We start from the raw sequence: 15,305 nt of genomic DNA, 5'->3' as shown, positions 1-15,305 counted from the left end.
CCCCTTGCAAACTGATGCTGAGATGCGTACGCTTTTTCTTCACTCAAAGTAATTTGTCATTTAAACGTTCAATTAACAGCCTTTTGATTTGGAAAAAAAAGGAATTTTGTAGCACTATTCATAGTACAGGGACAGTTCATTTGATTTTGCGTCCTCAGTGCGGCAGGTGAACAAAAAGGGCGACCGATTTTTGCAAATCTGCACTTTTTTCAATTATTTGAAGTGACCTGTTGAATAGCTGTGTGTGTGTGTGTATGACAGACAGACAGAGACACAGAGAGACAACAGAGAGAGAGAGAGAGAGAGAGAGAGAGAGAGGCGGGGGGTTGCAGGGGAACCTCTTTCACCGTAAAACGCATGGATAGAAGACTTTGAAATAAACTTTTTTTTAACAATAAATGGCTTGCATTTGGTTGCATAGGTATGACATGTTTCAATCTAACGCATTACCTTATAACGAGAACCTATTAAAGGTCTTAAAAAGAAGTGAATAGAAATACAGAAATACTTTTTGTTAGGCAAATGGCCGAGTTATTAAAGAGTTAAAACTGTATTTCGTCGCTTTATGACAACTGTCTTTCATTACTGGGGCTCGTTTTTTCAGAACACTATGCTGTCCTGCCAAGATTTGAGCTTTGTTGGGGGTCAGCGCTACGACTGCCCTTACTCCGCCTCAGCGTCACCTGACAGCAGTGTTGACGTTTCCACGACAACTCTGGTCCCCCTCTGGGACGCCTGTCCCCTGGACAACGCAGCTTGCCAGCACGAGCCGCCGCGAAAGGGTAAGTCCTGCAATATGCCGGGATCAGCGGCGCGAGAGCCTTCCCGGCTGTGCCGCGCGGTTGTCAAACTGGAATTTTTCCACTTTCATTTAAGCCGAACCTTAGAGACGTCGTCTACCAGTTGATTACCACACATATTGTTCCTTGTCAATTTCTCTGAGTAGCAGAGCTTTATTAGACGGCAGCTGAAGACCGTTTGTTGTATAATGCATACGAATTTTCTGTAAATGCTGTCTTCTTAAGATATTTACGCCTTTCGTTTTTCTTTCTACCAAAAGAAACGCAGCATGAATATGATCATGGAACTGTTCATAACCCGACCTGGGCAGACCAACTGTCACCTCAGTTGCAAAGGAACAAACAGGTAGGCCAACTCCACGAACGCACCATCCATGACAGAATGAGACACGGAAAAGTAATAAATAATCAACGACTGTTTATTTTGTCATATATCTTTTCACTGTAGCTTCAAGACACGTTGATGCAAAGAGAGGAAGAACTAGCCAGACTACAGGAAGAAAACAACAAACTTAAAGAGTTTCTGAATTCATCATATGTTAAATCGCTGCAAGAAAAATCAAAGGTAACTGCAGACGATTTTCACAAATCCAGTCAAAGCCATTTGACCCATATATAGTAATTTAAGCATTATATGAAAACATCTCTGCTATTTTAACCTCACTCACTCTCTCCCTCTCTCTCTCTCTCTCTCTCTCTCTCTCTCCCTCTCTCTCTCTCTCTCTCTCTCTCTCTCTCCCCCTTTGTGTCTCTCATAGAAGTTCCTGCCGATTCAGAATAGTGGCGTGAGGCAGAGGAAGAGGACTCTTACCAGAGAGGGACATTTCCCAAATCTTGGCCACTTGCTGGCACGTGCGGATGGCAAACGAACATGTCGAAACCTCTCCCTGGAATTCTGCTCTGCTGAGGAAATAGCAGCCACTCCGCCAGTAGACTCTTGGATCCTGGAGACCCTAGGACTGAGAGACGTGGACACTATTGATCCAGACAGCAGCTATAGCAGCCCCACAGGTGACCCGAGACCACTTTTTACCTCGCCGGTTTCAAAAACCAATCTTGGAGACAGCTACAGTCCCACAGCCTTGGACAGCACAGCTAGCTACAGCCCGGATGTCAATTCAATACGTGAACTCACCAGTATCGTGGGCTCTTCTGGCAGCTTCAGCCAGAGTATGGACACCTGCACCTCTTACAGCGCATCAGCGAGCTCTAGTTCAGAGTTTTCAACTCTTGACCCATCTGTCCTCTACACAGTCTCGTCCTCGGGGTCGTCGGTTAGCGCTCTCCATAGCTCAAGCCCCCCAGAACACCTCACTCCTCCAAGGGCATCCTCCACTCCCCATCGTGCACAGGACTTTGGCTCAGAGCAGCACTACGATACTCTGAGCCGTGTCTCCTCCAGCCCAGCAGGGGTCAGCAGTGAGTTATTTTCCCCTCCACGTACCACGCGTAGCAGGACTGATCTGGCCTTTAGCATGTCCCTCAGCCCTCAAAACAGTGTAAAAACACACAGTTTCCCACAGGGACAAGCTTTCATACGCAAAGATGCACAAGGTGGATGGAACTTCACCTGGGTGCCCAAACAATGCTCCTAGTTCCTAAGATCTATATAAAGGATCTATATGGACAGTACTGTAGGAGGACAACTTTCACACCTTTATTCAGGTGAAACAGTTCAGGGAAAAATAATAACTTGTTGTGACATGTCCTCAACTGAAGAGGACTTTGAAGAATTGTACTAGGACAAAAAATATGGTGCCCCCTAGAGGCAGGAGGACTAATCTAGACACAGCGCCACTTGCTAAACCTGAATGTGTACATGACTTTGTGAGATGAAATAACTGTGATTTAAGAATCGCTGATGTTGCCAGTTGTGTTTCTGATGGAAATGTTTAGTTTGGTTTGATTGATCTGTGATTGACAAACACGCTTTGTTTGTCGTGATAGATGATAGACTTACAATAAATAATCGCTAACTGAATTATGCTAGTAATTAGAGTTGTGAGTATTTTGGTTCTCGTGAGTTGAAACAACTGAGCTTCTGAATGTTTTTGCAGATTTTGTAAGAGAAAGGTTTTACGATCTTTCCTATGTCTTTTCAGCTGCCTTGAAACAAACTCTGTTTCAAATTCATAAATACAAGGTGATAAATATACCGTACTGTGACTAGATTTTTTTTTTGTCATTCAAAAAAAAGGAGCATCCAACAGACACTCACAGATCCTTTACAAAATTTTCCATTCAAAAATAATCATTTTTGTTTTTTGACGCCCTACGACTTACCTACACATGAGATATAACCTGTCATTCTTATTCACACCTGTCACTACACCCCCCCCCCCCAGCCCCCCCAGCCCCCCCCCCACCCCCCCCCTCGCCCTTCCCTCGCTCCTTCCCTCCTTCTCTTTTTCTCTCCGTTACCAACTCTTTTTGCCTCTCCCGCCGCTCTAAAACAAAAGAGAGGGGACTGCTGGTCTCCTGAGAGACAACCGCCAAAAAAAAAAAAAAACACCTCCCTGCAGGTTACGATGGGCCGCTCCCCCTTGGGAGGTCTAACATGGGATATTCTGCCCCCTCCATCCCTCCCCTCGTTCCAGTTTCTCACTCCGTTCTCTCCCCCGAGGGAGCCCCGAGCCGGCGGGGAAAGTTGGGGTCTGGAGTTGGCCGTGGCGGGGCCCGAGCGAGTGGTCTATCTTTAATGACACGGTTAAACCCCCTGCAGATGTCCACCAGATTGAGCGGGCGAGTAGCGTAAAAGAGCTCGGAAACCTGCTGGATAACGGGGAGTGAGAGAGAAACAGAAAGAAAGAAAGAAAGAAAGAAAGAGAGAGAGGAAACAGAGAGTATATCTGTAACCTACCCTGTGAAATACTGCTGATACTGCAAAGGGGGTCATTAAGTGTCTGTTTAAACTGAAATTCAATACTCAGCCCTCTCCCGTCTCCAGAACTCTCTTCTCTCCTCTCGCTTTTGTCCTGAGGTCAGAAGCCTTCAGTCTGTTTCGCCAAAATAGAGGAACGATATTATTGAAGTGAAACAGATTACCCGAGGAGTACTAGAGTTGTTTAGAAAGATCCGGTATATGACCTGGTTTTTTACAGGTTAATGACAATCAAAAACAATGGCCTCTCAAGTGTAGAGAATAGAAAAAGAGAGGAAGTTCTTTGCTCATTCATTCGTTAAGAACAAAAGACTGGTATGCAGATATAGACTCAAAGTCTTCCTCAGACGGAGCTCTTTTTTTTGGGGGAGATGAATGGCTAAGAAACGGTCTAATCTGTAGCTCCTGTGGAGACAAACTGGATGTGAAATAGTTAATCGTGAACCAGCAGGAATGTTGTGATTGGTTATTCAGTTATTTATCATTGAACATTATGGTCAGAACCAACTTAGTGTAGTGACATGCTCTGAGGGCTATGATTAAGGAGGTAAAAGTATAAGGTAGGAATTTGGCGGGGGGGGGGGGGGGGGGTAGAGAGAGAGAGAGAGAAAGAGAGAGGGAAATGAGTGAGGGAGAATGTGACTGAGGAAAAGACTTATAGTCGCTAATTGTGTATGACTTAGACGTTTGTTGAAAGAGAGTTTGGTTTTGAGTTTGGGTTAGTTTTATGCAAGTGGAGGAAGGCTGTCACACAACACAGGTAAAGACTTAGGACGCAAACAGATTCCGTGTAATGAGTGACACTATAAACAGCACGAAAGATAAATAAAACATAAAACTAACAATGGTAATCCAAAAGTAAACAGTGAAATTAATAAAAAAAAAAAAAAAAAACAACCCAGGAGTGAAGAGGCTGTGAGATTAATGAGGAAAGGAGTCGGGTTTATGACTTTGCAAATACAAAGCAAGTGCACCACAGACTGAAGGACTCTCTGCAGTTAATTAAGAGGGAAGCTGTAGTGTTGACTTGAACTTGGACCAGTCAAATGGAAACTCAAAGCCAGTTTTAGCTCATTAACACAACCGGAGAGCAGGATAACGTAGGCATTATGATGGAAATGTTCTGATTGTCCCACTTCAGTTAAACTGGTAAAGTTTTGAGGGGTGATGATGTGAGTGAAGGGAAGTGAGGGGTAAAAACCAAAAGCCGTCTTTAATTTGTCTTCTGCTCCGGCATCTTTACCTAAAGCCAGGGTTTGCCCCCCTTTTTGACCTTTTAGACTCTGTGGTATGTGGAGTTCTGTAAATACATGTACATATGCATATACAAATCATTTAAAAGTCACTCTGACTTTGGGTTTGCACAGGAATGTCTACTGGTGACTGTCACTGAGATTCTTCTGAATAGGGTAAGGTGAGTGTAACATTAACAGTTTGACCACAAGCACAAAAGTTCAGGCCCGCACGCATGCACGCACACACACATGCGCACACACACACACACACACACACACACACACACACGCGCGCACACACACACACACACACAGGTTAAGTGGCTAATCATAAACTTTTAATGAGGGGGAAGAGAGTGGATCTTCCTCTCCTCCTCTCCCCTTCCAACATTTATTATCCTTCTTCAGTTATTACATATATACATATATATACACGCATACATATACATAAAATATCTGAATACATATCTATATATGTATGTGTGTGTCTGCATGTATGTGTGTCTGTGTCCGCATGTATGTGTGTGTGTGTGTGTGTGTGTGTGTGTTTTTCTTTGCAGGGCTGCACCGATGAGTTAAGATAAGCTTCAGTTGCCCCCACATGCTAATCGATTTAATAATATGGAATAAATGTGATAAATCTCAAATACATGTAATAAATCTCTGTTAATAAAGTGCCAGGCGTGAAAGAAAAGTATCATTAGAATGATAGAATGCTGGATCAGACCATGCGTTCCTGTCATAAAGATCAAGGTTTCGTCACAAAGGATCTTTGTCAGAACAAGGACAGAAATTAGGCTTGGATCCATCATCACCAGGGTATTGATCCTGACACTGTCAATAAATGACTGGACCATGAAACATCGTAAATGTACGCGAACTCTGCTCTCATGTGTGTATCCATTCCACTAACTTTAAAAAAGACACAGAACTCAAATTAATAATGACAAAGCAAAACGGTAACACTAAACAACAACAACAGCAACAACAACAACAACAACAAAAGCAGCCATTAGTACCCCTCACTATCGTGAACCATCACTCATGTCTGTCCACACAGGCAGCATTCTACCACCGGATCCAGAGTTTACTCATGACACATTACTTGATTAGTTCATTAACTAATTGATTGACAGCTGGTTATTCTCTACCTGTGTGCAAGGCTTTAGTGATGTATGGGGCTTAATGTATGGGGTAAAAGATTGACTGGGCAGACTGCTGTCTAATTAAGGATGCCCCCTGTTATCTGCAAGCCTAATTGGCTGCTGGTAATACATGATGTATAAGCGGCTGGCTGAACTGCAAATACCTCCAGGTTTAATGGTTAAAAGGCCTTTATGGTAGTAGGCTTGAATGATGAATAACCATGCTGGCATAGCTCCCCTCATCTCTCTTTAGAGCCAATTAAAAGACCCAGCACACAAACCCACACCAACACCGTGGTTACAGTTGCTATGGACATAGATAAAGAGTCTAATAGAATATTTTAACTGAACTTTTTGTTGTTGCTGCCGCCGCCGTCGGTGTTGTTTTCTGTAGCAAATTTGACGGTGCTTAACTGACTCCGAGAGGGTTCATGTGAGCCCTGATTGTGGATGATGTAACGACTTCATTGTTATTACAAATCGACACTGAACAGAATGAACACAGCTCTGGAAAGGTCTTGAAAACAATGCCCCCCCCTGAGGAACTGTAACACTGCGAGTGTGAAATAACTCTTAAATCAACTCTGTGCAACTTCAAGAAGACTCCAATCACAAATTTGAAATGTAAGTTGTCCGTAATTATAGAGACGGCTGGAACCCGAGCGAGTTTGATTGGGGAATGTGGACAGAGGACAGGGTGAGAAACTAAAGGTTGTAGGTGGAAAAGATTTAAAGGAGATTGTGAAACCCTGACGGGATTTTTATGTGCTCTAAAAGAACAGGGTGTAGTTTAAAGGTGGTGTAAAGAAACCCCATCCCCACCCCATCCTTTATACGATTTAACAAAATAATGAAATGATACACACTTGCACAGGGTCAGTTATTTACCTGTAAACATGTCACAAACAAGTTGTACACAAGAAAACCTGTCACAAACAGGTCATACATGAGAAAAGCTGGTTATTTACACTCTAGTGAAAAGACCTCAGACTTCAACACTTCATAGAGATCAAACAGTTGAGGGTGGCCAGACTGATTGGAGTGCCGCTTACGTTCACTCTTCACCAACAGGGGGAGCTCTGTCACAAGGCTCTTGTCAGATTTTGTACCTGGGAAGACTGCTATACTAAATGCAGGCTTATATGTGATTTAAGAAAGGCATGTGCTTAGAGTGGGTTTTCTGTTCCACATTGTGGGTTTTAGTGTTCCACAAATGAGAAATGGATAAATGGAAGGAACGGAAGGAGATCAGGACACTGAGACACCGCAACCAAAATACTGCAGCCCAGTGTGGTCGGGCAACTGCGATATGACGGTCACAAAACTCACGAGAATGGAAGAAGAAAGAAAAAAAAAAAAGAAAGGAGGAGGAAGAGATGATGTGGAAGAGAGGGATCGATGTTCTGATCACACCGTAACGTAGCCCTTATCAACAAAAACGGCACACAGTATACACCCAACCAGCGATATCTGAGAGAGAGGCTATCTCTACAGAGGAAATGCTGAGGTATTTGTGTAGCATTAAAACATGCTGAGGTAAACTAATGCATGCATTATCTTGGCGCCCTGTCGTTTTTTATGGGTCTTGGTTGTTATTGGGTTGTATGAGATTTACATTTAGATTTAGATTCAGATTTAGATTCAGATCTAGATTTAGATTCAGATCTAGATTTAGATTCAGATTTAGATTTAGATTCAGATTCAGATTCAGATTTAGATTCAGATTTACATTTACATTTACATTTAATTTGGCAGCACAGCTTCATACAAGTCAAACTCAACCTAGAGCGGTCAAGTATGAGGGGGGCCAAAAAAAAACAAAAAACAATTGAGAGGTTAAATCTTAGCAGTGACAGTGTGTAGTGTTCTGCTTCACAGATCAGATTGCCTGGGTCGCGTGGCGCGTGTGTCTGGAATGCGACTTGTCCGCATTACTCGACTTCTGACACTGCAGGGGAGCTGGAGTACAGTCACACATGACCGTTACAGCACGCGCACACACACACACACACGCACACGCACATGCACACGCACACGTGCACGCACACACACACACACACACGCACGCACACGCACACACACAGTCCTGTCTCACACAAATACCCAATCACACACAAACACACACACACACACACACACGCGCGCACACGCAAACACACACACACACACACGCACACACTCACACACACACAAACACACGCGTGCACACACTCACACACACACACACACACACACACACACACACACACACACACACACACACTCACCCAACATGCTAGATGCCAAACACACAGATAGTCCGTCACTACGTGATAAAATTCATTAGTTTTCTCTTTGAGTGACCATAATTTTGTTTCAAAAGATCCATCTTTGAATGTGAACACCTTATCTCTCTTCAATGTGTGTTTGTCGAAGGTTTACAACCAGGCATCAAAACAACCGAAGGTATTTACGGTTTGGTTTACAGTTTACAATTTGGCATTTCGCCGACGCTTTTCAACCAAAGCGGCTCACCATCAGCGCGCCAATCAGGTGAGTATTTGGGTCTTTGAGGAAAGGTATTTGGACAATTGCATTAATTACTGGAGGGTTAAATACACCTCTTGGCTTGCATCCAGGTCCAGACCGAAACATATTATTTGCATTTAGCTTTTTTTTCTTTCTTTTTTTTTTCTTGTTGGGGGCATCGGTTGTATTTGAACAGGTAACTGAACAGTGTGACATTTCACTGAGATAGACCTCAACTATTCAGCTGTCACTCAAACCGCTCAGCCCTCAACTGCCACTGTCTATCTGCAAAGGCAACAATGCTTCAGGATTTTAATGGTTACACGGGTGAGCAAACAATCAGCGAGACCACACACCAACATACACACACACACACACACACACACACACACTCGCACACACAGACACACACACACTCGCACACACAGACACACGCGCACGCACACACACATTACACACACAAAACACGCTGACGTTCCACTGTGACATCACTCAGCTCCGAGCGTCTTCCCCCATAAACCTCCTCCGCAATCACTTTTACAATGTCGCTAATGAAGCCTGTTATATAGATTAGCATGAGTCATCTTGGCTGTAATCTTTTTTTTTTTTTTTTTTTTTACTGTAACGAAAGGACACACACATAAAAAAAAAAAAACAATATGTAACCACAAAGCATGTTCCCCATGTGGGAAATGTTACAGTCCGACAGAGACAAGGACTAAGTGCTTGGCATTTGCGTAGACACACGCAAAGCACGGGTTCAAAACGCGCGCGCGCACACACACACACACACACACACACACACTTAAAAAGTCAGACTTTAATAAACAGTGATATCTTTATCTATGGACGGGTTCACAGCTCTTCCTGATTAGGAGTCTCAGGAAACGGAGGAGGAAATGGGGATGCAAATGACAGCCTGAGGAAAGTAAAGTTTTGAATGGTGAACTTCTTCACACATCTAAGATAAGAGCTTTTGTGTGTCCGTGTGTGTGTGTGTGTGTGTGTGTGTAAGACTAAAGAGGAAGAGTATATAAACATATGACAGATATGTGACATGAAAATCCCAAAACAGATTGAAACGCACTGTATATATTGATACAAGGCATTTTCTTCAGGCCAGACAGGCCCAAGGACGTTACAAAGTCAACTCTATCTCACGAGGTTTTCACGATCTTCATTTACATGGCGACACGGCGATACCGGCCTCGGAGCGCATATCTGGGATTCCTGTTTGGTTTAGAAAAAGTCTAAAGTTTATTGGAAATCCACGTTTTTGAATTTGCCTTGAGGGCGTTTTTCTGCTCTTACATTCAAACCCACTTCAGAATGCAGTCAGCCTTGCGTTGTTCTCAATTTATTCACAGCCTGAATCCCTGAGGTACGCCGACTGCCTCCGTAATTTCTGACTCTTTAGCAATTCTTAAAATTTATACCGCGTTACGTTTGTCAGGGGGACATCATCTGCCTTACACAACAAGCCCTCCGTGCATTTTTGCCCCAGAATCCAGCTCTCCTCACAACTCAACTCCTCCATCCCCCCCAGGCCTGTGAATCGGCCTGTGATTCCTCTGACAGGCATGAGAGCAAATTTCCCAAGGCACTTTGACAGGTGTGAACATATAACAGGTCAGAACACGGCCTATAGCAGCCTAGAGTCGAAGATGTCACAGAATATTCTAGAAATCACCTTGAGGCTTGTAGCATTCGCCAATTGCTCCTGGTGTTAAGCATACGGGTAATGTAATACATGACCGTGCGTGAGTGTTTCTGATAGACGCAGTTGGCTCCTGATGTCCTCCGTCACCCTAAAGGCCATTTCTCCTGTTTACCATGCCCCTCCTTAAAGCGTTGGTTTCTCCTGTTTACCATGGCCCTCCTCAAAGCTTTGGTTTCCTGTCCCAGTGATCTGAGATTGCTTCACAGATAAGGTTGCACCCACTGTAAACATGAACTTTGACCCTGTACATTCCCTTACTAGCACCTGTCTCGATGCTGATAGAGCAGAGAGTGTATGTGCACCTGCACAAGAGAGAGAGAGAGAGAGAGACAGACAGACAGACAGACAGACAAAGAGTGTGATGGTATCTGAGCTCACTGGCTACCCCCATAAACTAAAGCCCTCCATCTCACCAAAATTTACAGAGTTTATCAGCCTGACCTTTTAGAGCCTATAAGGAACTTTGTAACTTTGTGTATGTGTGTATGTGTGGTGTGTGTGTGTGTGTGTGTGTGTGTGCATGTGAGGGTGTGTGTGTGTAGGCATGTGTGTTTGTTGTGTGTATGTGCGTGACTATATAGGCATGTGTGTGAGTTTGTTTGTGTGAGTGTGTGTAGCTGTGTGTATGTGCATGAGTGTGTGTGGGTGAGTGTGTATGTGTGGTGTGGGTGTGTGTGTGTGTGAGTGTGTAGTTGTAGGCGTGTGTGGCTGTGTGTGTGTGTGTGTGTGCGCGTGCGTGCATGTGTGTGTGTGTGTGTGTGTATGTATGTGTGTGACTATAGTTTCTTTCTCATTTGCCTCAGTCACAGTTCACTGTGTTCTCTCACACATCTTTGCCTCACTTCAAAAGATTGGAAATTCAGTAAAGAACATTTAATGAAATACTTGATGTATGTAATGTGGCTTCAGAACACACTAATAGCTTTCATATAATGATTGACAGTCCTTTTATTTTCACGTGTGAGATAGACGACTTCGTTCTTTTTGTGGAAGAGCTTGTGATGAAACTGTAGTATGCGCCCCTAGTTCTAATGTTGGATGACTAGACCCCTCTAGTGGCCAAAAAATGAAACTGCACCATGTGTCAGTGGAAGGTTGTTACTCAAAAGGCCATCGGTTGGTCGCGCGTCTTTGCTCAAGTTAGTATTTGGTGATATGCTGGTGTATTCAATTTTAGATGCAAACATAAAGATATTTGGAGAGCGTTGCTATTGTCATGTTATTGACGTTTCTAAACCTTTCATTTTCAAGTCAGTTCAGTTCAGTTTAGTTCTACTCAGTTCAATTCGGTTTAACTGAAGTTCGTTTGAATATAACACTTTTTGCAATTAAAATGGTCTCAAAGCAGTTCTACAGAGCAGTTCTTAAACTCGCAGTGAGAAAGGCCAAGGCAACAGTAGCAAGGAAAAACTCCCTAAAACAAATCAAACAGGAGGAGGAGGCTTTGAGAGGAACCAAGACCCAAGACTCAGTAGGGGGAGCTCATGTTCCTCCGGATGAAATTTTATTACTGAGTTATTTTAAAAACACACTCAAATTTTAAAAACACATTCATTCATTTTATATATATATAATGTGTGTGTGTGTTGTGTGTGTGTGTTAGTGTGTAATTTGTTTTCTCTTCCGTCTGTTTAATTTCTTCAGGATGACAGATGGGGAGAACCCCTGGCTATTCATTAGAGGACCGTCAGAGTTCAGCCTGTTCTACCACAAGTTTTGCTACTAGACGAGAACGGTTGTCCTTCGCTGAGTTCGTGGCGGTTAAACATAATGTGTTAATTTACACCTGCCGGATAGTTCAACCCAGGGAGCGAAAAAGACCACTGCTGAGAAAAGAAAATGGGTTTACAAAAACACTGGAGCAAATTCAGCAAAATATTTTTTTCCTAACAGAGGGTTGAAAATCACAACAGAGACAGACCGTTGATTTGTTATCGTTTGTTTTCTATTTGCGACACTTCGCCATTTTTCCCACTAGAGGGCAATGTGTACACTTAGCATTTCAGTTACACTAGGAGGCACGAAGATGTCAAACCGGGTTAGACCATTTGATGACGTCTAAAGTGATGGTTTTGATCACGCTAATATCCGTATGTATTCTTGAATTTCTCATCATAGGTAACAAGTCTGTCTGGCCGAAACAAAACATATAAGGAAAAAATGCTCTTCCCAAGCGGCATCTCCGCTTGTCTTGACATGTTTAGACAGTGTCATATCCCTATGTTCCACTTCTTTGACTTGAAGTCAAAATTGTCAACCTCCTCACTTACCATTATATTCCACTGTGTGAGCTTCTAATCATGTTTTACTCGCCTGTGGCAGGAAAAGACCCTCTGAATCCTTCCTCTCTTTTACAGTCTCCCTTTGATTAATTGCATCCCTCTCTCCTGGCGGCTGCACCTCTCTCTCTCTCTCTCTCTCTCTCTCTCTCTCTCTCTTTCTTTCCTTCTTTCTTTCTGTTTGGACAGCCTTGGCAGTGTCAGCGCCGTAGGGATGCAGCGGTTAAGATCTAATAATGGCTGTAACACTAAATTAATTCTCTTTTAAAGACACACAGAAGACATTGCTCTCACATGAATGACCAAAGGGCATCATCATCATCTCTCTCTCTCTCTCTCACACACACACACACACACACACACACACAAACTCTCTCTCTTTCTCTCTGTCTCTCTCTCTCTCTCTCTCTGTGTGTGTGTGTGTGTGTGTGTGTGTGTGTGTGTGTGTGTGTGTGTGTGTGTGCGCGTGTGTGTGTGTGTCTTTTTCTCTCTTTTCCCTCTCCTCCCTTCTCTACACCCCTTCCCTTTCAGCTAAACCATTTTCATGTCCAGTAATCCTTCCTCTGCTCCTCCATGCCAGGGTTTCTCACTGCGAGGGATATTAAGATCACGCGGTGAAAAAGATAACACTATTTGTCTCCAGTAAAAAAATCTGGTGTTTTCTCTAAAAAAAAAAAAAAGAAAAGAGAAAAAAAGAAAAGATTCTCAGTAAAACCTTAGCAGTGATTAGCTCCACATTCAGGGTCCTGACATGCGTCAGACTGATACTCCACCCACCCCCGCTGCGTCTTCATCCTGTTAATTTGTTTTTTCTTTCGGAGGCCAGAAATGGCCTCTAGTGGATAAACCAGATTTAATTTAGATTATTGAGACACATGGGCTGAAGGGAGGACCAGCATGGGTGGAGGTGGCATTTTGCCCACTGTTGAATCTTTGCAGGATCTCAGCATTAAAGACTAAAGACTGCTTTTAGATATGCATTTCCCTCGTTGACCATAAAAGACACCGTATGCCATTTACAACACGCGAAATTATCGTTTGAAACATTAAAGGGCACCCTGACCGTGTTGAATAAGAGAAAGAGAAACAGGCCGTCACTTTTCTGTCTGTTGAGGATTTCATTTTAGAGGATCTTTGTTTTTTCAAAACGCTTGATGAATGAGCCAACGTTTGCATGTGGCTGAATGGTAAGTTTGTGTGGGGGACACTTTTACCTCTTAGTTCTTTCTAGAAAATGACAGCTTTGCTTGACGCTGTCAAGGGAATTCAGACTGCAGAGTCTGTAATGGAATTACTCCCCCAAACACCGATCACCACACACACACACACACACAAATACACGCATACATATACACACACACAAACACACACACACACACACCAAATAATGTACAACACAAAATGCACAGTTAAAGGCACACACACACACAAGCACACACACACACACCCCAAATGATGTACAATACACAATGCACAGTTAAAGACATACACAAACACACATGTACATACATATACTCACACATACGCACACACACACACGCAAACACAGACATACACAAAGAGTGAATTCTCTCAGCTGTGGATTAAGGGTTTACAGTAGACTATGGTCAGACTCCCTCTGGAACAACCTTTACTCCAAAAAATAATCTGTATATCTTTCTTTTATACTTTTTTAAGACAGATGAAGGAGAAGAGAGATGGGGCAGCTGCAAGGAAAGAGAAAAGCTCACAAAAAAAAGAAAAAGAAAAAGGATTTCATGTTTTTTTTTCTGACATTTGATTGGTTCTATGATGTGACACATTCCCGCCTGTCCGTCTCAGTTACTGCAACGGTGAGACGAGCGCAGAATCGGTGTTGACAGGACACAAAGACCACCAAGTACGCCCGCGAGGCAGCCGGCGAGCGCGATCTATTTGAGGAGAACTGTTTGTTCGTGTATTAATCAGCCGCTAACTCAATAGAATCTCTCTGCGCACAAAATACAAATCCATAAACATAACCATGCCTGATTACAGCAGTTAATGCCTCCTACATTATCATCTTGACATCATAATTATGTTTTGTACAATCACCCATTCACTCTAATAACGTTGTGACATCAAACAATAACAACAACCCCCCCCCCTTCTTAATCCTGTTAAGAAATCCTATATCTATATAGTCAGTGAAAAACACAACAACCCAGAGACAAATACAGAAAAAGAGGCCAGAGATCCTCCTTTGTCGCTATAATTAGTGTCCGGTACAACATGTTTTTATTTTCTTCATCTTTTTTTTTTTAAATACAAGAAATGCTTCAGTTAAACTTGAGGCAGATACATGAAAGTCCAAGAGTACATGAAAGTCCAAGCTCATCCATGTGTACTGAAATATGGCCGCTAAATCAAAGACACTAAAAATCCATGAGTCATAATCGGACAAGAAATATCGTCTTTGGGGCTGTATAGCTGAAAATGGACCACAACAACACACTAGCCAATGAAACTGTCTTTGACAACATATTTGAAGGTACAGGACAACAGTATCTTCTTAATATACCTAATAATTACACAATTATACAGCGTTTTAAATGAGGACAAATTGGGGAATATGATGTGGTGGATTGAAATGGTCATCTGTGAAAGGTCGTGTGTAATATTTTGTCACGGTCTGTGACAATGTCCCATTTTTTTTATCCAGGAACACTGTCGTTTATCCTGCATATTTCTAATGCGCGCGCAGTCAGCCCCTACTGTG

General features: G+C 43.0%; 1 protein-coding gene across 1 annotated transcript; it reads left to right on the top strand.

Annotated features, from left to right (window-relative positions):
• Nucleotides 1-607: 607 nt before the first annotated feature.
• gmnc (geminin coiled-coil domain containing) lies at nucleotides 608-2,395 on the top strand. Its single transcript, XM_030776090.1, has 4 exons — nucleotides 608-782; nucleotides 1,061-1,146; nucleotides 1,249-1,365; nucleotides 1,559-2,395. Exons 1-4 carry the CDS (start codon nucleotides 611-613, stop codon nucleotides 2,393-2,395), a joined length of 1,212 nt encoding a protein of 403 aa, XP_030631950.1. The 5' UTR covers nucleotides 608-610.
• Nucleotides 2,396-15,305: the final 12,910 nt, after the last annotated feature.

Source organism: Chanos chanos, chromosome 6 (genome assembly GCF_902362185.1).
Source record: "Chanos chanos chromosome 6, fChaCha1.1, whole genome shotgun sequence".
In the NCBI taxonomy this organism is placed as follows: Eukaryota; Metazoa; Chordata; class Actinopteri; order Gonorynchiformes; family Chanidae; genus Chanos; species Chanos chanos.
The sequence above is the reverse complement of the archived record's forward strand: the minus strand, read 5'-3'. Positions and strand labels throughout refer to the sequence as shown.

Bases quoted from the DNA above. Each gene is read 5' to 3' on its own strand.
- gmnc (XM_030776090.1), top strand. From the start codon at position 611: ATGCTGTCCTGCCAAGATTTGAGCTTTGTTGGGGGTCAGCGCTACGAC. The intron at 1,147-1,248 runs GTAGGCCAACTC...TTTTCACTGTAG, and splicing joins AGTTGCAAAGGAACAAACAG to CTTCAAGACACGTTGATGCA. The intron at 1,366-1,558 runs GTAACTGCAGAC...TGTCTCTCATAG, and splicing joins CGCTGCAAGAAAAATCAAAG to AAGTTCCTGCCGATTCAGAA.